The sequence below is a fragment of the Stegodyphus dumicola genome, chromosome X2 (assembly GCF_044657685.1).
Source record: "Stegodyphus dumicola isolate Sdum_Otavi_A_Nest chromosome X2, ASM4465768v1".
In the NCBI taxonomy this organism is placed as follows: Eukaryota; Metazoa; Arthropoda; class Arachnida; order Araneae; family Eresidae; genus Stegodyphus; species Stegodyphus dumicola.
Window position 1 is genome coordinate 67,527,058 of NC_140781.1, and position 26,741 is coordinate 67,553,798.

The following is a 26,741-nucleotide window of genomic DNA, read 5'->3' on the forward strand; positions in this document are numbered from 1 at the left end:
CTAAAATAAATTAGAAAATATATTATGTGCAAATAGAATATTCGTTGAAAATGAAATGGACTTTAACCTTTGGATATAACGATGGTTTTAGACAAAATTTCTGCCTATGAAAGGCAATTGACGTATAATTCTTCATAAACATTTAAAACTGTACTGAAAAATACTTTTGATGATTGCATATATAGGTCACAGATTTTTTTTTTTTTTTCTCTGCTAACATAAACAAAAGGCAATTTTAACAAAGAAAAATTCTCGTTAAAGAATACCTCCTTTGCCTGATAGTCCAATGTAATATTTGTTAAAGTTAAATGATGAAACACTACCAATGTATCTCTGATTTTCTTTTTTATATTATAATAACAAAATTATCAAAAAGAGCAGATTTAAAGCTCTGTTATTGTTATGTAAAGCTTTTTTATTGCTGTAAGTTCATCTCAAAATCTAATTGAATTGAATATCATTCTAATCATCTAATAATAATAGATATAATTATTTCATTAAATTAGTCATTACCATTATTTTGTTAATGAAATTATGTTATTAAAAATGGTATTCCAACCTGCAGACTTACAAAGCTAGTTCGTATTTATTATATTTTGTAAAATTTTGTTTTCGTTTTATAATTTCTAATACGAAAATATGCGAATATAAATGAAGTGAGAAGACAAAATTATAAAATTCACAAATTATTGCCGAGATTGATCAAAAATAGTAAATGAAATATAAACCTTGCATATGTTTTGTTCTAAATAGAACTTCATTTAAATGAAAGCAAAATAATCATCGAAAAAAGTCGCAAATCTAGCAGCTCGTCTACTATGGAACAGCATCCGACAAACATGTAAATTTTACTGCATCTATGGAGGGGGACTAATGACTTTTCTCATTAGTAAAATGTCAAAGAGGGGTCAAAAGTTGTTTTGGATCGTGCCGGTCTGAAGATGAAGGCTATATTATGAGAATTTCGGCCCGGTTTTAGAAGGTTAAACCTTAGGTTAAAATGTCAGACTTCTCTCTATTGAATTAGAATGCAATAGAAGAAAAATGCATTATAGATATATAATAAACATACAGCATAACTTAGTATTGACTTATTGTTGGGTTAATGTCTAACTATACATAACTGAGCAGTTAAATTTTACCATATTTTCTTTTATTCTTTGCTTTATGAATTGGCTTGCTGTTATCTTTGATGTCTTGTATTTGTGGTAAGCTTTGGATTACTTGCAGATTTGAGGGCACTGCTGCTATTGAAATGTTAAACATTTTCTTAAAATAAAATTGTGATTAATAAATTGCTTGCTTAATTCTCCTAGGATCATCGTCTGCCTGATGTTTGTGTCACATCTAAGTCACAAAAAATCCGATACTGTAAAACTAAGACTAGAGATAATGGTTCTGATGGCAGCTCCCATATTTTATCAAAACATATAGATAATATTGTTGATAGTGGAGATTTTGAATTAAGTACAAAAAGCAGAAGTCATAAGAAAATAAAAGTCGATCCAGCAAAAGTCTTTCGAGGAGATATTTTGCGGCCCAGGTAACTTTTTCCTCAGTATTTAAAAACTGTTGTGATTGCTTCAATTTCAACTAAACAGTAACTTATCTGTGTAGCATCAGAGCATTCATTTTTGATTCATATCGTGAAAAAGCATTGCTATTAATATGAAAATGTAATTCATTCAGAAACAGCATGAACTTTGTCATAATACTATGCAGTAAGTGTTCTTAAAATCATTATTATTTTATATTGTTGTTGACATAAGTGTAAGTAATGCAGAATGTTTTCAATGTACAGATGCTGCAGAATTTTGCTATTTTATGTGTCCACTTATCTGCATAAAAAACAAAAACCTAATGACAATTTTTTAGCAACATGCAGACAGCTGTCATCTATGTATAATTTTTTCTATCATAGCTTTCTCAACTTGAACAAAATTTTAAAATGACTTTCTCAGTGGGGAAAAAATATCTGTGTATTGCTGTTGCAAAATTTTACTGAAATTAGAGATTTATTTGAATTTTATGAGCTATTTTTATTTTACGAAGCTATCACTAAAAAAATATCACTTGATGAATGCCAAGAATGTTGTTAACATTTTAACTTGGCTGTTCAGTACCGTATCATTCCACCTTTTGTGTGGATAACTGCATCTGTACTCCTTGGGAAGAGATTTGATGAAGTACTGTAAGTGAAATGGTGATACTGTTACCTAGCAAACTTTCAATTTCTGCTGTAAATCTGCCACAGAGAGCATGCTAGCGAGTCCAGAGATGGAAAAGACCATTGCAACATATTTCATAAATGCTTAAGAGAATTCATCTGGTGGCCTTGGAGGCCAACTGAGTACTCCAAGTTCATTGTGATGTTTCTTAGACCACCTTTGTGCAACATGTGACCAGAAGAGTAGTATATTATCCATTAGAAAGAGTGCATCATTCTGTGGGAACAGATGATGAAAGGATGAAGATGATCAGCCAACATAGGCCAAGGTTGTCAAGAGTTATGTAGTTGGATGTGGATGCTCGTCAGCCATATCACATTAAGTATTCTTACTGCATTCATCAAAAACTTTAAGCAGACACAATAGACAATAAAAATTCTTTATTCGAAGGCTTCAAATGCACACCACTTGAAAGATGGGCCTTTTCTTTCTTTGCTTCAATAAAAACTTCTCCTTAGTTTCCAGTAAAACCATGCTCCTTATCACTATTACTACAGAATCCTTGGGCAACGTCTGATAATATTTGTTTGTAAAAGTATAGTTTAAAGTCTTAATATTTGACAGCATGAATGATTTTCTTGGTTGTAAAAGATTTACTTAATGTATCTGGCATCTGGAGCAAATGTTATGATTTTGGATAATGTGGCATTATTTACTATGATAAAATGTTCTTTAGTAAAATTTCAGTGTTTCTTTATGAAGTAGATGTTGCTTAGAAAATATAACTTTTAAAAATTCATCAGTAACATCAAATGTTTCAGAGGATCCATACTGTCGAGGTCCCCCCCCCCTTAATAAGAAAATTAGAATATAAAATTAGAAGAGATCAAAATGTGATACAGCATATGAGAAGGTTGTAAATGCAGACATATAAAAAATATGTTACAAAAGGAATTTCAAGAAAATTTATAATTGTAATATAAGAAGCAAGTCTGTGTAGGAAGTGTACATGTCTGTGCCCAAACTAGTGGCAGTTTGTGTCCTAGAAAATTCAGTAGCAGATTTGTTTTACTGAACTGTAGTTAAGTATCTGTTGTTTTTTTTTTTTTTTTTTTTTTTTCCCTTAGGGAGCATCAGGCAAATCAAACGAATAGGCTGGTTTTACATGGTCTATAGATACAGTTAATTTAAGGCCATTTATTTCGGTTTTGAAAGTTTGGTCCTATCTGGTGATAGCTTTACGTGGACTTGAGTATGGCTGGAAAAGCAGACTTTACTTGGTATGTATGCAAGTATAAATGAGCACAATTTTAAAGTAGAACTTATGTAATGCTTAATGTGCAGATGTTGCTATTGGGTTTAGTTGTTGCATTCCATGCCATAGATTGGCTGATGAATTGAGTATCATATGGAGATATAGATATTATTGTCATATCACTCAGCAGCCTGAGAATTCTGCCGTACACCAGTTCTGCACAAGATGTCTCCAAATCCTTCTTTATGGCTGTTCGAATACTGAGTAGAGCAAATGAGAGTCCACTTACTAGTCTCGTGAGCCTTGAGAGAGGATTTTAAATGTTGATGAAAGCATCTAAGCATGCTATTTAACATTGGATGATAGGCTGGTTGTGTGATTCTGATTGTAACATTGTGAATCTCATTTGAGAATTTTGACCTGTTGTTATGACCAATGGGCAGCCAAAGTGAGATATCCACATATTGAAATAGTTTCAGTTTTCATATCGGGGACAGGTACAACTTCAGGCCATCTGGAAAATCGGTCTGTTAGAATCAATCGATACATGTTACCTTCTGATAGAGGACATTGGCTAACAATATCCTCGTAGATTTTTGAAAATGTGCATTAGAAAGAGAGAATGTACCCATTGGTACTTTAGTGTCCCTGTATATTTTTTTATCTCTAGCAAGGTTTACAGGATTTCACCCTATTTTCAACATGATGCTTCATATCAACCCATACATAACGAGAAAAAATGTTTTGTAATAGCTGCAATTTCTTTGTCATAGATTATGTAGATGATTAAAGAGGAAAAAAGGAATTTTGAAAAGGGATTTGGAACAAAAAGAGGAGGAACTATGTTACTACAAAGAATATTACGATCAGAGTATTGGCATGGCATGAATTTCAGCTTCAAAGATGACATATTGTTTTTGAGAAGGTTTCGTACCTCTGGATCATGCTGTTGAGCTTCAGAAAATTGTAGAAAATCCAAAAATAGAGATTTTATTATTAAATCAAATTTTATTCTCAAAAGAGTGTCAGCAATGGCATTTTTAGAATCTTGTATGTGCCTAATATGAGTAGAAGACTGGGAAATAAGATCTGAATGACGTAATTGCTGAGATGAATGTTTGTGGAGGTTCTGCTTGAAACCACATATTAATGGTTTCACATCCATAAGAATTCAAACATTCCTGCCCTCTAACATGTTTAACATGTCAGAATTTCTTAATAGCAGAATGAATTCAAAATAATTCCTTGTCATATGCAGACTATTTCTGTTTACTTTTATTGATGTTTATAGAGAAATATACTTCACATTGCCATGTTTCCTGAGACAACTGTATAAGATTGCCGGGATTGCAACATCTGAAGCATCTACCCAGATGCTTAACTGGGTTCTGGGAATAGGGTGTCTCAAATGGGTAGCCTGAACAATGGCAGTTTTGGCAGTAATGATGGCTTGTTCGGCCTTTTTTGTTCCAGTTTAACTGTACAGTTGCAATCTTGATTATGAGATTCTTTTTTATTGCTAAGTCCTTCGAACTGTTTTATAAAAGGAAAAATTATGTGTGCTGCTTTATGTGATAAACATCTGTAAAAGTTAAACATGCCTAAAAAATAGAGTGAGCAAGGGTGGTTGGTTGAGGTAAATCTAAAATGCATTTCACTTTTTCAGGAAAAGGTTCAGTTCTGTTTTCTAAGAAATCAGTAGATGCTTGACCAAAGGGTCATTTTTGAAACATTAATGCAAAGTCTATATTCTTGAAATTTGAAAATAAGACTTTCATAATGTCTGCAATGTTCCTCGGAATCTTTAGAAACTATAAGTAAGTCGTAGACGAAAGCATAATCCCCTTCTAGTATATCTCGGATGACTAAAAGTTCTATGGAAGTCACAGATATATGAATGTATGTAGCATAAGCCAAATTGCATGCAAATACTTTCAAATATAACAAATATAAATAGTAAATGAAGTAAGAAGTAAGTGTGTTTGTACTTAAAGTAAGAAGTTAGCGCAAAGTGCTGCTAAATTTAATGAAATCAAATAGTAATGTAGATCCACCTCATCATTACTATTTGACTTCAGATATACTGAATGGGGTGCATATGGTAGTTTTATGCATATCAACAGGATTGATAGGTATTTGATGGTATGCATTCGTGAGGTCAACTTGAGTTAAAATTTTAGTACTATGCAATGCAGCAGTAAAACCAGCTAAGAAAGGAATGGGATCTTTTATTGACTGGGTGCTCAGTGAATGATGATTACCCACATGTCTCCATTCCAAAGTTCTCTTTTTTGGAACCATGTCAAGTGGTCCTTTCTTTGTTGTGATGTCTGCTGTTTTGGTAGTGACCATGAGAAGGGAAATACACTTAATACATTTTTAGAAATTTTTTTAAATTTATTTTATCCTTAATATGTTGATTGACTGTGTGGGAAACAGTGTAAGTCCCCTGGGTTGGATTTACTTCTAAGATTCTGTTTGCAGTTTCTGTAGCTTTGTCTAAAGTTGCAGAAACTGCAGCCAAAATAGATGGAATGGTCGAAGGTAAATTCTAAAGGAATAATTCTGACCTTAAGTCATGAGGAGCACTTAAGGATTCCGCTTAGCATTCATTTTCTTACATTAATTAAAAGGATTTAGAGAACCTAATTCCACTCCAGGTAATTTGCAAATTGGAAAGATTCTCCTTATCAGTTTACTAATTCAGTTTTGAGCTTTGTAAAAGGATCAGGAGGGTCTTGTTTCATAAGTAAATCACAGAATATCTGACTAATCACTAATGACCCAATGTCTGGAGGAAGATGAGAAACTACATAATTATATTTGGTATTTGAATCTGTGATGCATTTAGGAGTAACAGCAAGTATACTTTTACACCTAATAAACCATGAAGCTGCATTGACTATAAACCAGAATTTGGATGGCATGTATATCAGGCATAGTGCAAGGTTTAAGCCAAAATAAAAGTAAAAATGCAACTAAAGAAAATGAAAAATTAATGATAAATAGAAAACAAATTATGAAATTATCTATAATTAGCACTCATCTTTGATTCGGAGGAATAAAAGATGAGTGCATCTTTGATTCGGAGGATGAAAATTGACATAACCTGTAATGTTCGATTAGGAAGTCTTGAGAATTGACAAGTTGTTAAACATAAAAGTACTTGGAGCTCTCCAGGAAACAGGATTTAACAATGTCGAAAAGTCACCGTTATAGAATGAATGTGGATCTTCGTTGTCCATCTCACATCTGATTCCATATTGGAAGGCTGGGTGTTCAAATCACGTCCAAGTCACCTTTATCTAGATGGGTGTGGATCTTCGTTGTCCATATCACATTAAATATTCTCACTGCATTCATCAAGAACTTTAATCACACATAATACACAATAAAAATTGTTCTTATTCCAAAATTTCAAAAGTTCACCACTCAACACTCTCTGTGCTTCTGTGAAAAATTCTGTTTGGGCTGCCATATTTATTGGTAGCAGGATGCACTTCTTATTACTATCACCACAGTTCCATCCAACATAATGAGAGGGCTATGCAAAGATGCCCCAACTGGTTGCTCCACCACCTGCACAACGCCTTTCTAAGACAAGGGATGCAGTGTTTCATGCGGTTTACTTCACGCATAAACCGTGCAATCTGCTTGCAGCAGCAGCGATCTTGATTCATCAGACTGGATAAAACAGAGATGGCTGTCGGCTAATATAACTAAGTTGCATCGTGATTACAGTTTTTGGTGTGCCTATCGAAGCTCTGATATTTAAACTCAGTAGTTTAGGGACAGTTAATATCTCTGAAGTCCTAAATTCCCTGCATGCACATTTACATTGCCACATCGCAAGTGTGTATAATAATTTGTGTTTTCAGTATGTTTTGGTAATTTTGTACATCTGTATTTCAAGTCTGGCTTCTTGTTAAATTATATCATGTTTACCACACTATAATAAATGCTAAATGAATAAAATTAGTAGTTTGACTGTGTGGAGGTGTTTGCACAAGATAGCTGTATGCAAGAATTTCTGTAATTTAGGTGTTTTGGACATATTTTCTGCACATTTGATACCAAAAAACTTCTTACATTAAAATTTTTAAGCATGGTAAGTTATGTTTTTCATTCGCAATTTTTAAATAAAAAAACTGTAAGAAATGTACTTAATTGAATCTAATAATTTAGAAAATGAAGTTATCCTCACATGTACAGAAAATTCAGTGCACTTAAAAATTTTAATTTATAAGAAGTATAATATGTGCCCAAGCTCCTCAGCAAAGTATTGTGGCTTAATAATTCTGCTATATAAGTAGAGATTCAGTGCAAAGTTCTTTTCTTTTTTTTTCTCAGAATGAATTTACTTACTCTAAAAAGAAAAATAAATGCCATCAGTTTTTTCCTTACTTTTTCTTTCTATCAATTCCATATTCATAGAGCGTATTTGTATTTCCTTTCATATGCCAGGAATTATATATAAATTACTAGATAATTCTGGAATTTTGAACTAGAGTATTTATATTGGAGTTGGTCAATGTATTGGCTGCTTAAATTTTTTAATGCCCTATCTTTTGTCATTCATTTTTTTAATAAACCTATTAAAAGACTGATCATACTAATATCAGTATGTCTTAAATTTTACAGTACTTTAGAACTTCCTTATAAGCCAAAGACAGTTCCAGCAGACCATGAAGGTATAGAGACATTGTGTTCCGAAAATGGATTATCTTCTGATATCAGCAGGTCTATCAAGTCAAAAGGTATATTTCACAGTCTAAAAAGTTAGAATTTCCTTTTTGCTAAATTTTGTTTCATTCCTTGATAAATATACACACAAATTCATACACATGTAAAAACAAAGCATTATCTTTTTTATATATAAAATAATTTTTGTGTTTTTGCATCTATTTTTTTCCTTGCTCTTTTGTTGCACATTTTAAAATATTAAAGTAAATAAATGTATTGTAGTTTACTACAGTAAGGTACCTGAAACATTCTGCTTACATTAGTTTTAAAGCCATTTACCCTGAAGTACTTATAGCATGTACGTAAAATTTTTGCAAACTTTGCTTCCTCCTCAAATTTTCAATGAAATAAAAAATGTGTATGCCAAATTTTTAGAAGATTGGATAATATTTAGAGGTTGCACAATTCAATCTAAAAGTGGGCAAAAAATATTATTTTTTAATGTTCATTACTTTTATTGGGAAAATTAGAAATCACAAACTTAAAATAATGTTAAAAGTAGATAGGCAAAACATGATATATTAATCAAGTTTTAACAATGCAATCCCATCTTTTGTTCTCTTGGTAAAAACTTTTCTGTGATGTTGAACTACCCTCAACGAGAGTTTTTGTTGTTCATCCCTGACCAATTCATTAAACTTTTCTATCAGAGCAATTCCTGTTTCTGCGACATCATTGACCTCCTTAAAAGCATTCACCTGGCTTCTAAGAGAATCACTACAATATTCTATCACATCATGGATCCCAAACAATCCAAGGAACGTCTTTGTTTTATTAGTAATCAAATGGCTGAGGTCTTTTCCTTCAAAAACTAAGCTTTTACCCTCTAATCGTTTTATTTTCTTTTTCCAAGAGGTTTTAATTTAGGACTCATTTGAACATAATTTTTTTGGTTGCTGGTAGTGAACCGGCCTCTGATGATGATAAAAACAGATTTTCCAGTATAAATATCCTATTGATTTCAGCGATAGCTTTATAGTGTTTATTCTTATATGAATCATTTTTGCTTTTTGGGTTTCTTCTGAGTTCTTATTTTCGAGATGAAAACCTTGTCTACTCATTGATGAACTTATGTGATCTTCTCATTGTGGCCTAAGAAATTTTTTACCTTCTTGTGATATGCTAGTTACATACATCTCATTTTGCTGGGAAATGTCAAATAACATGACAAGATCACCTTTCCAAATCTGCCATTTCACATTTGCTTTGTCTGTGTTTCTTGATTTCTCTTTACCTAGATTTTGGCATTTGTACATCTTCTGTATACTAGCACAGATATTCTGCTCCATCTTAACAGGAATATTTGCTTCTTCCACTTTTTCTTTAGTTTAGTACTGATAGATTTAACAGCATCTGAAAGTGTTGTGTAAGCACAATTATAGATTATTTATTGTTATTAGATAGAATATCAACTGAGAAATGGCAACAGCTAATTTCTGGATGTTCTATTTATATTTTATTCAGATGATGTACGCTTAAAAGAAATGTATATTGAAACGATGCAGTAAGCATGTCTGTTATGATATGTATATTTGAGAATACGTTACATGTAGGTTATTGAGTTACGAGTGTGATTTATTTTTTAATAAATGTTTGTTTATCTTTTAAAAAAGTCTTATGTTTAATTTATATACAAAAATAAGCTAACACTTATTCCTTTCAAGGGAGCCAAGCTCCTAAAACTCATCACTAGGCACCTTTTGTAGCAACAAAATTCCCATTTTAAAGTTCAGTTATCTGCAAAAGATGAAATATATGAGAAGCCTGATAAAACGGCATATTTGAATATTAGAAATTTCACTAGTTTGAGATAAATTTGATCAATGTGTCTTCTACATATTATCCAGTGTTCTTGAAGTTTGGGATATATTTCTTTTATATGACTGACACTCGCATAAGCAAAGTCATATGGAAATCACATCTTTGGAAAAATGAAACGCCCTAATGTACATGCTACCAAGCTGAATGATAGAAATTAAAGAAATAGTATTTTCATTCAAGCTGAGGCTTTTCATCCAAATATATTTAACCATAGAGTACACTAATTTGCATTTGTCAAAGGCATATCTTTCATTTCCTTTAGATTTTTTTGAGAAATTTAATAATTGTCTTGAAATTAGCATTTGAGGGAAGCTATCATCAGTAATTAAATTGCTGAGGAAAGTTAAAAAAAGCTGCTTTCAAAAAAATGACACTATTTTTATTATGATGTCTAAATTTTTTATCAAAATTTTATATGTATTTAGGTGATATTTAGGAAGCAAGTTATTGATATTATTATTTAAAAAATGGTTTTCAACTGTGAATCAGGCAAATTAGCTGCATGTTCGTCTGCAGTGTCTGCCGCTTATTCAAATCACTTCCAGTTTCTTAAGTGGTTTAGTTTAATAGACGATGATTTGTATACTGCAAACTGTTATTTCAATTTTACATTTTTAGTGAAGTAATAACTAACAAATAATTCACTAATTAATCTAAAAATAATAAATTAATTAATAACAAAATTTAAACTATTTACACAATTTTCTTATTATTGGTTAAGGCTTTAGACATAGAAACTTTTTTAGCTATATAGCTTCAAACCATTCTATAAAAACAATTTCAATGTCTCAATTTTCTTTTTTGCCCTTCTTTGAAACATTTGCATTTTTTATTAGTTCTTCACTAATCATAACTTTTGTATGTAAGTTGTACATTCGCAGTTAACATACGATATTTATTATGATGATGAAGCACAGTAGACATTATTTATATTTGGATGGAAGCCAACACTGAACAATTGTGATGATACAGATATTGATATATTAACTGTTAATGCTTGACGCATTAGCATCCATTACAAAGAGTTTCATGATTTAACTCCTGTTATACTAATATATTCAATAATGGTCCTACAAGATTTATGCTTCCTCATGAAGAGTTACATTTTCTGATGCAGCAAGGTATGTGTTCGTACTTGATTATTTACAAGGCTTAACTCCCGAATTTCTTTTGGTTCAACATCTCATTAATTCACAACATAATGGTCATGGTAAACAGTTGTTTCGAATTTACAGTCACTGTACAGCATTCAATATTGTTAAAGAAGATTTTCAACAAATATTGAGTGACACATTAAAATTGAATGTTAAAATATGAATTTTAAAATTACCACAACTGTGTGAGAAAATTATTGAGATACTTACAATACTTGGACACAAAACTAAAATGAAACTAAGATATTACAAAAATTAATTATATATTTGAAATTAAGAATAAAATTTTTAGTCATCAATTTCATTGTTGATAAAATGGCTATGGTGAAAGTTTACTCATAGGGTGTTTACATACACCATTCATGGTTTTTATGTCTACAACTCAGACTTTTCCATCTGCTCCTATATACAGTTTAATCATTCTACCTAAGTGTCACCTTAAAGGTGGTAAATTATCATCTTTCATAAGTACCAAGTCATTGATAATTAAATTTGATTTTTCTTTTTGCCATTTTGCACATCCTTGCAATTGAGAAAGATAGTCTGATGACCAGCATTTCCAAAAAAGCTGAAAAAGTTGTTGAATCAGTTTCAAACATTCAAGAGGTGCTACCTCATCATTGTTCACATATTACATTAGGAATATTTGTCATTGCAGTTCCAATGAGAAAGTGACCAGGCATCAAAAGACTTAAATCATTAGGATCATTGGAGATTGTCATTATAGATCTGGAATTCAAGCGAGGTTCAACAGAAGTTATCAAGGAGAGAAATTCTTCAGACATGAGCAATTGGGCTCGAGTTGTTTGTTTTCAGTGATTTTTCATTTCTGTAATACCATTTAATATCATTTTCCCATAGAGCCCGTTCCCTGAAATGGTGGAGGCAGAAGGAGCATTGAATATCTAAACAATGTTTTCTTGTGCCAACTGGTTTTAAAGCTTTTCAGATGATAAAATTGGTACTATAACCCCTTTCAGTTCACAATCTGCACCAACATAGTCCCTTGATCAGAAAACATATCCTGTAGTTTGCCCTGACGGGCTGTGAATTTTAATGATGCTAAAAAGACTTCTGAAGAGATATCACTCGCAACATCAAGTTTACTGCTTTAGTGGCAAAACGTATGAACAGGCATACATAGCACTTGATCAGTCTTACTCTGTACCCCTTGTGGCGTTTTATAAGAAATGGCCCTGCATAATCAAGGCCTACTTTGGCAGAACTCTGCTTAGCACAACTCAAGGTGCCTGAAGATCAGCCATTATTTGCGATGCAGTATTTGTACGATTTTTGAAGCACTTTATGCAGTTTCTAATAACTTTGCACACTGTGTCTCTACAGTCATGTAACCAAAATTGTAAGTTTCTACCATGAAGATGCTTATTTATTAATTCAATCACATGATGTTTCTTAAGAAGAATTACCTGATGCTTTTGATTTTCAGGTATGTTTGTGTTCCCTAGCCTAGCTCCAAGGCGAAAAATATTTTTGTTATTCAAGAAGATATTCAAAGACATAATTCTGCTGTAGATGTTTTCCCCTGCTCTTAATGCCAAGATTTCAACTTTAAAATTCATTTTTCTAGACTAAGCACACAATAGTATCTGAAGCTCTATTAAGTTTAGGAATGGTTAAAATTCCTTTAACTTTTAATGTTGATAGTTGGCATTTCTCACAAATCTTAGACACTATCCCATTACATGTTTCAGTTTATTCCAGAATGAAAACTTAGTAAGAAGATCAAATTCATTTTGATTATTGGATGCAATGCACACCACAGTTTTCCACTGCCCTTCAAGAGACAGTTACTTAAGTTCAGGATCAAAAAAAGGCTGAACTCTTTGATTGCTGAAGTTACCTTGCCTTGACCACGAAACCAAAATTCATATTCTATGACACCTATTAGCCTTGCACGTCATGTGACAACATAGGCAGGATTTTCAGTTCCTTTTGCAAAATTGCCACTGAGAAGGATTCATTAGATTTTATATCTCTCTTAACACTATTTTCTGCAAAATGCTTTCAATTAGTGACAGAATCCTTAACTAGTGAAGCACTATTTGAGGGTCACTAAATCAATGAATATTGCATTCCTTGATAATAAAGAGTGTTTTCAGATAGTCAGCTATTCTTGGAGCAGTAGTAGCTGTCATCGGTTCTATGCGAGGAAGCACAGTAGCAGTAGTAGCTTCTTTAGAGGAGCTACTTGGCTTTTAGATAGTGCAAAGGATGTCTCTAGAGTGGTGGGATTGTGAAGGTACACTGTACTACCATATCCTTTGATATCAGTATTGGCAAACACAATTAGGATCATATTTTCTGCATTAATTGCTGAGCTACACAAAAAATATCTTCTAGGAATATTAATTTTAACAAGTTCCTTGTTTTCAGAATACCATGTCAAGAATTTCCGTAGCTCATCAGGTACCTCGAAATTCCAGTCATGACCAGATTCTCAGAATTCTTGTATCATAAACTTACCTCTATTACATATGCAGAAACAATCCAGTTGGGTCATAAATTTTGGCTACAGTTTGCAAAATGAGTCTCTTTGTTATTTTCTGTTCATTAAGTGTTTCCCTGAATTGTATTGCATCTAAACTTAAATTGGCTTGATCTGCATCCCACTTCAAGCCTTGAATTTTTGACGAGTTTTTATTTAAGTTATTTTCCTGAGTATCTATTCTGGTTTTAATCCACAATTCTTCCATAACTCCAAAGTTGTTATTCATTTTACGAAGATGCATGTTTGCATCTCTCAGGCTGTAACCGCAGTAGTCTACAGATAAAAAAAAGGCCTTACATGCAGGAAATTATGTAACATTTCTACATTACTGCCCCTTTGTATTTCTTTATATGCTATTTAATAGTTGCTGTGAGTGTAAAAGGGATTCACAGGTTCCAAAAGGCATGACATTTTGTATAACTGAAATGGCAAATTTTCATAATTACCAAACCAAATTAATTTTGAATAATATTTTGAATTTTCATCAAGCAGAATAGAATGGAATGCACTTTTTATACCTGCTCCAAGAGTTATCTTGAGCAACCTGAAATTTTAAATGATCTTCTAATAAATTACTATGCAGTTTGGGTTCCTGAATTAAGACATTCATTTAAGGATTTAGCACTTTTGTCTTTAAATGAATAATCATAGATGATGTGCACAGCAGTAGTTGCCTTGTCCGGACAAATTACAGGACTGTGACATGAAAAATAGCTATCCCTTTCATGATCTGAATTAGCAGCATTGGAACATTTCGCAATTATTCCTGTTTCTAATTGATCCCGCGAACGGGCTGGCTGCATGGGTGTTTTCATGGTTTTCCCCATATGTAACGTGTATACGAGCCAGTTGCCCTTAGAAAGTCCTCCACGAAGGCATCCCTCCTCTTAGGCAGATAGCCCTCGAGGCTTTGCTGTAATTAAATAACCTAACCTAACCTGTTTCTAATTGTTCATTAATTAATTTCTTGCATTCATTAAAAATCCGTTCATTGCTTTTTGATATCAAAACCTCTGCTTATAAATTTAGGAAATTATTTTTAAGGCCGGATTTTTTTTCATTGAATAATAACTTCATGGGGTATATTCCGTTCTCAAGTTCCTGTCTGAGATGCTCCTGTGTCCACTTTTGGTGGACAGTACAGTGGTCCTGTGTCAACGAAACACAGACCTTAGGCTGCGAGCATACAATTGCACATGGTACAGTCAGTTTTGAACAGTTTGAATCAAAATTCTGGTACCGGTAGCCCTCTGAAGTTGCTGTTGCAAGAAAGGGACTTTCATACTGCAGTTTCTTCTGGTTGTTAGTGTTAAATACCGATCCTTGTTTTGTGTTGTTGCTGGCGTACTACCTTGTCCTTGTCTTCAGCAAATATTCCATAGTCTGGAAATAAAACTTGAAAAGCTCCTGACACCTCCAGTATAGCAGATTTGCATTTGACCCACCTCTAAACGACCGATGGCCATCTAGGCTACCAATTCAGCTAAGCCATCTTGCTGAAGCGTTGTATTCACTATTGCAAAAAGTTCAACATGCATAAAGTTTTTTTAATCTCCTGCAGATGGAGTGCTGCTGTTCACTTTTTGCTCCTTATCTAAAACACATAGTTCTCGACGTCACAGACAAAATTTGCATGTTCCCAATTTTTAAACATTGTAATTTTCTTTTCTTAACATCTGCCTTTTTTTTTTTTTTTTTTTTTTTTTTTTTTTTTTTTTTTTCCTGAAAAAGTTGTCGATTACATGGTTATTTCATATCAAAATCACAATAGTTTTAAGTGATATCTGTTAAATTTATCACACTCAGACTTGAAGCACATTCCTTAAACAGAGATTAATGACCTTCAAAAGCACTGTGTAGTTAAAATGATTTGAAACGTTCTTACCCCTTAGTCCTTGAAAATACTCATTTAATCACTTTTAATATGAATACTATGCTGGATTAAATTTCAAGGTACTGATACATTTCACTTCTAAATATTAAACAGATCAAGAACAATATTTCATATGGATGCACAATAAAATAGAAGTGCTAGTCATAGTAAAGCTTCAGTCCTCATCATTCACATATTTTTGTGATTCCACAGATGAATTTTCATTAGTATACCCACACTTACAATGCTGTGATGTAGGATGTAAATTCGGTAAATGTTCACATGTTGATCCATAGGAAGTAAACAGTGCCACAGCAGAAATAGAGGCAAAGTGCATAGTTATCCAATATACTGAGAGAAAAGTTTCATTTCTCAATATTTTTGATTTCCAAATTAGCTATGTCATCAGCATTATGCAAGTTGTATAATATGGATTAATCTTGAAATGATGCAGTCCGAAAATAGTTAATAGTGTTTTTAGAATAGAGAGAGGAAATGCCCAAATTAAAATTAGGAATTAATTTCGTATTGCTAATTGAAGTCATAATTTTGATTTACATATTTTTTACCGTATGTCTGCATATATATGTACTACTCTGAGAGACAGTCAAAAAGTTATGGTTCTCCCAAAAATTTGATTTCAATTTAAATCTTATTCACTGATTGACTAAAATGTAAATGCATTAGTAGTTTTGTGATATGGATTAATTTGAAATGATGCAGTTTAAATTGATATATTGTATGGAGTTACTATTTTTAAGGCAGAAACAGAAAAGAAACCGAGTTAAAATGAAAAGTTTGGCTCTGTTGAAAATTTTTCAGCTAGTCCTTGAAAAAGACCGAAAAATTTTCATCAATTTGATATTTTATTTATTTGTTTTGTTTCACTTTTCATACATTCATACGTGTACAGTTAACCTTTTTTGTGGGGTAATTATTATGTCTTGATTATGTAATTAATTTTGTAGTGTGCTGCATGACATTAATAATGTTACAAATATTGTATAATGTAACATGAATGGCCTCAAGAAGTGCAAAGCTTTGCCATAAAAATAAAATTACACGGGCAAGTCTATTTAACATTCAGGTAAATGGCTGTCTTGCTAAATTGGTGAGACATCACCAAGCTGAGGATTATTTTGGTGACTAATTTTTGTCCCGAGATTTGATGAGAAATTACGAAATCTCCAAACATTGTGACATTTTCGTCTGGTCCCTGTGTAACTGTAATCAGCCTAAATGCCTATGTAACTAACTGTTTCCAACCTGTGTATGTATATGCCTTCCAATAATTTCAAAAAATTTAAAGTACTGGAAATTTCTCGCTGGCCAGGGGAAAATTATGTAAGACCGTGAAGAGCATCAATTCTTAAGTTTTTATTCAGTTCAGAGTTGACTTTGGAGTACTGAGAGTTTTCCATGTGAGCTTCACTTTTTACTTGTGCGCATTGTATTTAACATTCTTAGTTAGTTTGAAGTGGTAACTATTGATTGTACTCTATCGTAGTGGGAAGAGGTGTGCAAGTACATTTATGGAAAGTTCCAGAATTGTAAAATGTTTATTTTGTGAAGATAAATAGAATCAAGCTGTCATCAGTTCTGTGTGAATTCAATCCATTATGAACCTGTATGCATGTAACAGTAATTTGAAATTTGTAAACTTTTTGTTTATATATATATTAATAGTAATAAATACAAAGTAAGTGAATAAATTATAATTCTGTAACCAATTATGTGCTTTAAATATTTGGTGGAAATATTGCTGAATTAAATAATTATTTAAACCCAACACATATTCAGCCTGGAGTAAGAAGCTGGCAAAATGTGCAATAAACCACTGTTAAAAATATGTGTAAAATATTTTTAAAAAATGTATCCGACAATGTAAACCATCAATTATATAAATGCTAGAAAGTGCAAAATATATACATATGCAATTCACAAATGTAGTATTAGCAAAGTTTTACAAAAATTCCACTTTTTGCTTGATTAGCATCAAAGCATGCTTTCATTTTTCAGATCCTGCTGCAGCTCTGGAAATAGACTATATCTGACATAACCATAATTTCAGTCTGTAATTTTAATATGATATCAGCTATACAATAATATCCTGAACAATAAGCTGAATGAAATTAGAAAGTTAAGGAAAAGCACAATTCAGCTTCACTTAATTTCATCAGGATTTAATTCCTTTTCCCTTCTTTACTGTTATGGTATTGGAAGAAAATCAATATAGGCAACATTTCATGCAAAATATATCTTTTGGCTTATTGTGTGCTGGAATAGGGGAAATAGAAAAATATTGCCCCCCCATCACCGTATATCCAACTTCTCAAAAAGCTGAAAGTATGGTGCTGTGTTCCCATCAGTATGATGTCAATGGATAGTTTATCACTGACCACAGTGTGATCTACTGGCCAGCAGGTGTTTGAAGGCGGCGAGCAAAAATCTTACTTAATCAGGAGAAAAATCAAGTTTATGTCACACCTGCTTTTTTATTATGTTTATGTCACACCTGCTTTTTTATTATAAAAGTCCTTAATTCTCCATTCCTATGCTTGATTGGTTATTTCAGTATGGCAAACACTCATAAGCTCCCTGCCTAATAGAGGATACTTTAAAGGGAACTGGCTTTTATATTCATGTTACACATGGAGAAAGCCACGAAAACATTATGCAGGCAGACTTTTTGCCTAGATTTAAACCCGGGTCGAACTACAGCATTTGGCAGTCTTCAGCCACTGAGCTATTAGTGGAACTCTCCATTTCTATGCTTCATGCAGGGAAAAAAATAGTTGGTTTCATTCAGATAATTGGATGTCCAGATATTAGACATTCTTTATTTAATTCCCAGTATAAGGTAATGCTTAAAAGAGTAGCATTTTCTTGAAAGAGCCTCTTCCCCCTCCCTCCCCAGAGGAAAATTTTATATGCATACACTTGTACTACTGAGTCCGGATAAACCCAATTCTACTGTAATTGGTAATGTTTGCTTGTTTTGAAAGTAATAGTGTGAGTCTACTTCTTTAAAAGTAAACTATTTTAGCAGGGTTCGTACGGTCCTTAAAAGTCCTTAATTTTTTCAAAAATGATTTTTGGTCCTTAAAAGTCCTTGATTTTGGCCAAAATGAATAAACGGTCCTTAATTTTGCTCATTTGACATTTCTCATAATTTCTAATGATTGCCATTCTAAGTGTGAATTACAATTTCTCATGAATATGGAATTAAAATTACACGGCTCTTAACCAATCTGTTGGCAGATTTGCGTAGCAAAAGATTGAAAAAAACAATTAGCTACCCAAACGAAAGTATCGGTGTCTGATTGGCTATTCACGCAATCTTTCGAAACAGGTGTTATCGATAAATTTAGGCAGACTGTGACAAAAGTGTGAAGCCGGAAGTTCTTTAAGAGGCGAAAGTGATGAAGGTGCTCGAGAAAAAAAAAGGGGAGGATTCTGAAAATATTTGCTTAAAATCACAGCAATTCCAACCTGGAAGGCCACAACCCTTCCGACGCCAATAGGAACGAGATGCCTGGAAAGTGCATTTTCAATAAACTGTCGCTTCATCAAGCTGACTTACACAGACTGGATATTGATGGATGGCAATCCTTAAATGTGGTCTTTGTCTGAAACAAATTGAAATTTCTAGAATGGGAGAGTCAATGCTGAAAATTCACGTGAAAATTAAGTTTCATTTTATCATTTCAATTTGTTTTTACACGGTTTTGCTTAGCTTAATTTCTGTGTTTGTTTCAATTAAGCCATAAATTAATTTTTTATCACCTTCTACGGAGTTTATTCTCTTTTGCACATGCTATATGTATGGGATATCGGGATTATGAGTTTATTTCTGCAGAAGGTCTGTTATCGATTTCGTGGGAAATCTGTTGGCTCCATTTTGATTTTAGGTCGCCAAGGGCAAATTCGGTAACGCTAGCCGAGAAAAAGTGAAGTTCGGAAATACGTTTTGAAGCTTCAATAGACAATTAAGTATTTGGTTTAAACCTATGTTGTTGATAGTAATGCATAATTTTTGCTAATGGCAATACAATTATTAGTTGAAAATAACTAATTAAAAATTTTTTAATATTTTTAAAGCTGAAAACAACTAATTGAAACTAATTTTCCTGAATTAACTAGATGCAAAATTAACTTTCATGAATTACTAAACTTATTGGGTAGAAGTTTAACTGAAAATATACATTTCGTATTATATATATATATTTATATTTATATTTATATAGTACAAAGTCCGAGGTCTGGACTCGTCAGGTCTTCGGCGATCCCAGATTTGAGATTTTTCCGGATATTAGATCATTTTAAATCTACTAAGATGGCACGTAGAAATTATAAAATTGAAAATATGAAATTGTGATTTATGAAATAGTGAAGCATTTATGATTTAAAGGGTATCAAAATTTACAAAAGAAAAGAGCTTAATATTTAAGGTTTACTTTATTAAACATTTCTTTCAATGTTAGACTAATACTATAGACATATAATTTCTTGTTCAGTTATTAAGTTCCATTGCTCAAGTCCTGTAATTGCTGTGTTGAGAATTCCGAATAACTTGTCAATCAAAATTTTTTCTCGTTCAGTAACCTCTCTGTTACTTTCTTCACTATCAGTAGCTGTATTTTCTGGATTTAGAACCATACTACAGATTTCGCCCTCCGCTATTTGATTGATGATTGGGCATTGTCATCGCAATGAAAAATTCTGTTTAACTTCGCTAAATTCTGCCGCCAGGTGTGGCCATGCGAGATCTGGCGCTGGTTCTGGCTTTATGTGAATAACAAATCAGTTATTCTTAATTCAAATAGCACTAAATATAATCGTTTGTCCTATGAGTATCATTAACAAAATCTATTTTTAGCATAAGGAAAGAAATTTCTGCTAAATCTCACCTTATCAACATTTTAGCGCATTAAACTTAAATCTGTAATTGGATAATACTCTGTTATTTGGCGTCGCTGCATGATTCATCACTCAAGTTGTCATCCGTTGATAAATATGCGGTGATGAAAGCAAAATACAATAAATAATGATTCGCGATTTCGGCATCAAGGATATAAAATATTAGTTCGTGTAAAATTAACAAATGTTTCGGTTTGAGATTATGCCAAGCAGATACGCAGCTATGGAGTCAAGTTACTAATCACACAAATTTATGCTAAAATAATTATTTCTTCAATAATGAGATATTTTATTTAGCGCCAAACTGAGATTAAGAATCGGGATTTCCGGCATGTTTTTTTATGATGAGGAAAAAAATGTAATGCGCAATTGGTTGGTGGTGGCTTTGAGGTCCGGATTTTAGATCATTCCAGATATTAGACGTCCGGATCTCAGACTTTGTACTGTATATATACATCTTTCAAAATATAACTTACCAGTATGAATTCACTCTTTTAAAATAATTCTACTTTAATTAAACTTAGGAGATAATATAATCAATTAATCAATATTGTTTAGGAAATAAATTATATATATATATATATTATAGTAAAAAATGTATATTTTCACTATTCAAGTATTCACTGTGACAAGTATTCTTATCTTGTCACATGAACAGGCCTCTGTGGAAAGGGGCTCGTCTGTAAATAAAGCAATTGAAATTGAAAATTTAAGTGACTCGTCATACATTTTTCGACGCACAGTATTTTATTACATAAAATTTTCTGGAGGTATTCTTATTATCGAAATTACTAAAGAAATTAGATCAGCAGCAGCTTCTGCAAGAAGTGGAGTTCGTTATTTAGAAGTTCAGTATTTAGAAGAACAAAAATCTTTAACTAAATCTGAAAATTCAAAGAGGAAAAGAAATATTATTGAGGAAGAAATTGATTATATGAAGCAGAAGAAAAAATTTCTTCAAAGGGACATTAAAGATATTAATGAAGAAGTAGATGCTTTAGCAGATGAAGCTGAGACCAGCAGGAACATTGATTTGTTTATCAAAGCAAATGAACTTAGAAGAATAGTTAAAGAAAAGGAAGATTTCAGATTTTAAAAAAAGCACAAATGTTTTGTATCTTTTATTGTACAGTTTATTATTCTAGTATCTTTCAAAAAACCAAGGAAATAAATTGTATGTTTACAAATCAGTTATTTTAATCTGCAATATATTTTTAGATTGTGATTATAATAGTAGTTGACTGTGTTTAAATAAATATCAAATAAGTTAAATAATAATCATGTAAATCTCTAAAATAGTGACTGTTATTAGTGTAAAATACACTTATACATGTTTCTCAAGGAATTATGTTTCTAATTTAATGTTATCTACTTCATAACTTGTAGGGAGTTAGTTTAATTTTCAAAATTGTTTTATGGTAAGTATTAAATTGATTTTAATAATAGTGCATAATACACACCTGTTAGTTTCTTAAAGTGAAATTACAAGCATGAAGTCGGTTTTATGGATAATTGCTTTATTCTATTCTTTTTTTTTTTTTTTTTTTCCTTAATTTTCACGTAAGGAAATGTGTACGAACCCTGTTTAGGCATTTTAATTTTCTTAAAATATCAAAGATTTTAATTTGTATGGTATTATTTTATAATGTATTTCTTCTTCTTAGTACGCCTTTGTGGTGTGGGGGGTCAGCACACTTGGTGCATATCGGGAGGTCCGTGGTTTGAGTCTCGACGAGGGCATTGCTCATTTTTCATTTCTCCTGCTTCAAAATACCTAAAAATTTCTACAGTGGCACCTGAACTAAAAAAGTTGGTGGATGATGATTCTCCACCACCAGGATTTGGTGATTGGATTCCCTAATCCCCAGTTGCCTTTTAAAAGAGAGAAGATATAAGGTATTTCTCCCACCTTCTTAGCATGCCTTTGTGGTGTTGTGGTCAGCATGCTCGACACATATTGAGAGGTCCATTGTTCAAGTCCCGGGGAGGGCATTGCTCATTTTTCATCTCTCCTGTTTTCAAAAAATACCTAATGTCTCTACAATTTATTTTCATGAAAATTCATACGTTTTGAAGGCTCAGAGATTTGTTGCAATATGCACTTCCTTCACCTGAACAATATTCAGAATACATCATAAACTTTTCAAGAAATGGTGTGACATTTGGCAATTCTATAAATTCTAATCAGTATAAATTTAACCACCTAGCAAAAATTATATGAAGAAATTAAATAATTTCAGTTGTCTTTTAATGTTAATAAAACATAATTGTAAAATTCCTATGAAATATTGAAAATTGCTGTTTGAATTTAGAGAAAGCAACTCCTGCATAAATATGTAACATAATTTCACATGTGTAAAACTGTAGTAAGTGACTTTAGTTTTAATTAGTTTATATTTATATTTAGTGGAAATTGAGTTTTCTATGTATTCTTCTTTGATACACTTTTTTTTTCTTTGTGTGTGTGTACATGTACAGCTGTATCATCATTTTTTCAATTAATGCATTTTAATTATTACAGATGATTCCTTGAATGATATTGTTGAAAGAACGCAAAGTTTTGCTCTTCATCAAGGGTTTCATAACTGTTTGTGGTTAAAATCTGCTTCGGAAAATAATCATTCATCATTGTCCCTTGACACTTGTTTTTCAAAATATCCATCTTCATATTCAGCTGCTGTAAGTAGAGACACGATAGCAAAAAACAAGGAAAATGGCAGCATTTCCACTTGTAATATAAATAGGAATTATATAGATACTTTCAAACCTTTGAGTAAGTAATGAAGAATTATAGCTTTTCATTTCTTATTTTGAATTTGTATAAACATAACTATTATATGACAGTGAGACCAATTAAGTTAATATATGCAGCATGCATGCATGTGTTTAGTGTGAGTAATAGTAAGGGGTATGATCTCATAAACAAGCAATAAACTTAACAGGTTTTTCTTCTCAATGTAATATAAATTTATGCAATAATTTCTTACACTGTAAGTATGCTATTTCTGTTTAGCTGGGTTATTTTCTATAGAGCTAATCTGAATTATTATATCAAATTTGTTGGCATATCTTGGATATTATTACTTTCTAACTGGTGTGAAATGAATTTTTAAGTTTTTCGGTCCTTTCTTAGTTACTTTCTTTTATGTCATATACACACACATATATACACATGGACTCCAACTACTGTGGATTCTCCGTAGTTTCTACAGAAATTCGTGAAAAACTACGAGCTATGGAAAGTATGGGGGGAAAACTATGGATTTTACAGGACCAGGCTAGGAGAACCAGTACAAAAAAAGAAACCGATTCTTCTGATGATTGGCTTAGTGCTCGTGTTATCATATATCACTTGAGTACATTGCTGGTTTTGAAGAATAGCCAATCATAGAGCAGTAACTCCACCCTGCAAATCACTTTTCAATTGTTCCCCATACTCCCAGGTTCGTTGCTGTTTAGCCTGCCTTGGCTCCATTGTTTAGGTTACAGTGAGAGCATAGCGTTGTCTATTCACCTAGGATTAAACAGGAAGTTTTTTGTTAGTTATGTTGCCTGGCATGAAGAAGCTAAAATTATCAAAGCAGAAATTTAAATATTCATAATCTTCAGAATTTCCATGCATTAAAGCATCCGAAATTTCTGTGAATCACGCACATTGCAGTGTGTGCAACAGACTCCTCAGTTGTGCATGGCAAAAAAGATGACTCAACGCCATGTTTTTTTCTCAAAAGCATAAAGAACTTGGCACTGTAAAATCTAAAGAAATAACGAATTTCTTCATAAAAGATGCTATAAAAGCCAAATACTGTTTTGTTTGATTTCGATGTTTCTGGACACAGTAAAAAAATTTAGCTGCAGCCATACCAAAACTGCTGCTATTGTGAAAACACTTGCAGAAAGTACTGTTGCCGATATTTAAAAATCAATGTGCAAGATATCATTTTCTGTCAGTACTGATGGAAGTAATGATAATAACAAGCTGTGCTGTTTGATTATAACATATTATATAACAAAGAAGAGGCAGTGATAATTACTTCATTGATTTCTATCTGAGAATGCACGAATAATACTGGGGAAGGTATTTTTAATTGTATAAATGAAAACTTTATCAGCAGAGGTTTAGAATGGAAAATTGCTTATCATTTTCTTCAGATAATGCTAGTAATATGAATTGAAAATTTAAAGATGTAGCATCATTTATCAAAATGTGTCAACCAAATATAACCATCCGAGGTGGTCTTGCATATAGCTGCAAAAAAAGCTACTGAAAAATTAATTGGCTCAGAAATCAAATTGTTGTTAATAGATATATATTTTTATTTCGTGAAAAGTTTGATAAATTTCCACTAGTAATCCCTTTCTAAAACATGCTGAAGTTGCTGACATCAACTTGGGAACTGAAGTTTCATTTTCATCTGTTCTTTTCTTGATGAATACTTTCCCGTCCATTCTTCATGAAAAATATCTTAATCAAGTGGAAATTGAGTTTTCTATGTATCAAATACATGATTTGAAAGGAATGCAAATTTGTGTATTGATATGAGGAGAAATTGCCAAATTAAAAAGATATGGATGGATGTATTAAATACAAAATTATTGCTTATTGTAATGCTTGCTGTCTTAATAATACCTCATTCAGAGTTTGTGAAAGAATTTTTTGTATTAAAAAAAATCAGACTTAATTTTGACCAAATGTAGGCTGAAGCAGTTTTGCTTGAAAAAATAAATATGCAGGCAAATGTGTCACCAGAAAACATTCTCAAAATCAGAACTAGCTAAGCATACTACATATAAATCTTTGCATTTGTAATTTATAAATCAATTATAAGTATTTTATTAGTTATATGTATTATTCTTGGTTATCTTTTTTTTTTTTTTTTTTTTTTTTTTAATTTCCTTGCGGAAATCAAATCCACAATAAAGATATGTGATTTATGGATTTTGATTTTTTTGTATTCCGGATTATGGATTTTGTACTGTATTAGTAGATTTAGTGATATACATGCTTGAGCAATTAAATGAAAACTTCTAATAAAAATGTGCACATTATTTACAAGACATATTTTTAATTATTCATTTATATATATATGAATTTTAAATGTGATAAAATTGATTACAATTAACACTAGAAGCGCCAAGCTTTCTCCCTAACTAGAAGCGCCAACAGCAGTCAAATTGACTGCTCAACGAATTAATGTATATATTCAAATACAAATGGTTTATAATGCTTTTAAGAATATTAATTACAGTTGTTGAAGAACTTTAAAGAATAACAGATTATTTTAATAAAAAGAGGATATTTTATTATAAATTTCAGCCTATGCTTAATAAAACACATTTTACAGCTTTTCGCAATTTTTACAAAACACAACTTTTTCAATATTGGAAGTGCATTTTCCACACACATAATATGAACATTTTTTATACACATCACTTGTTTTGTTGTTGCTACAAAGTCCAATCTGGCATTGATGTGGCATTGATGTCTTTTCTTCAAGAGTGTATTGCTAGATTTGGAAATTTCCTGGGGCAATTTTGCGGTTTTTCTTCTGTTTAAATAAAGCTCTCTTAATTCCTCTGCTAATTGAAATAGGAAGTCGTGCCTTGTAATATTTTTATCACTCAATTTATGGTAGATAATGTAGGCATTCGTCCCTACTAAATCCAGCATATTATAGAAAACATGCACAGGCCATCTACGTGAAGCTGCGCGAACAGAATATTTACGTGTCATCTTGTCAAAGATATCAACTCCACATTTGGTTTTGTTGTAGAACTCTACTGTTTCTGGAAGCTTTTTCTTATTTTGCGAATCTATATTTACACTTGGATGTAAGGTACTTAGTAGTAATACATTTTTATTCCTTTTTCCCTGATAGATAGTGAGCGTAGTTTCACCATTCTTTAGCAAAACTGTTTCAAATAGCCGGGTTTTTGATTTCATTATTTCATGCGGAATTTCTTGTCGATGTCTTCTTGCTGTGCCGAGAAAACTTGTGTTTTTCATTTTAAGTCTTCTAGCTAATGATAGTGAGGAAAAATAATTGTCCGTTGTCAAATTTCGACCTGAATTCAGGTAATGGCTTAGAAGATGCATTACTACATTTTCAGGAAGACTTTCAGTTTCACTTCTCGATGTATTTTTTTCAAGATATGGAAAAGCATTGCATGTATACTTCGAGTCTACATCAACTAACATCCAAAATTTTATACCAAATTTATCCGATTTATTCGGCATATACTGTATAAAATTACACCTGGCTTTGGATGGAAATAACTGCTCATCCACAACTAGATT

The 26,741-nt window shown here is 32.1% G+C and overlaps 1 protein-coding gene across 1 annotated transcript in view; it reads left to right on the forward strand.

Moving 5' to 3' along the window:
- The window catches only part of Tmem131 (Transmembrane protein 131), a 322,751-nt gene that overhangs the window by 229,049 nt on the left and 66,961 nt on the right, over window positions 1-26,741 (forward strand). The window contains exons 29-31 of the mRNA XM_085808921.1: window positions 1,317-1,543; window positions 8,065-8,180; window positions 22,965-23,216. Coding sequence (XP_085665047.1) covers window positions 1,317-1,543; window positions 8,065-8,180; window positions 22,965-23,216 — 595 coding nt within the window. The remainder of the gene's footprint in view (window positions 1-1,316; window positions 1,544-8,064; window positions 8,181-22,964; window positions 23,217-26,741) is intronic.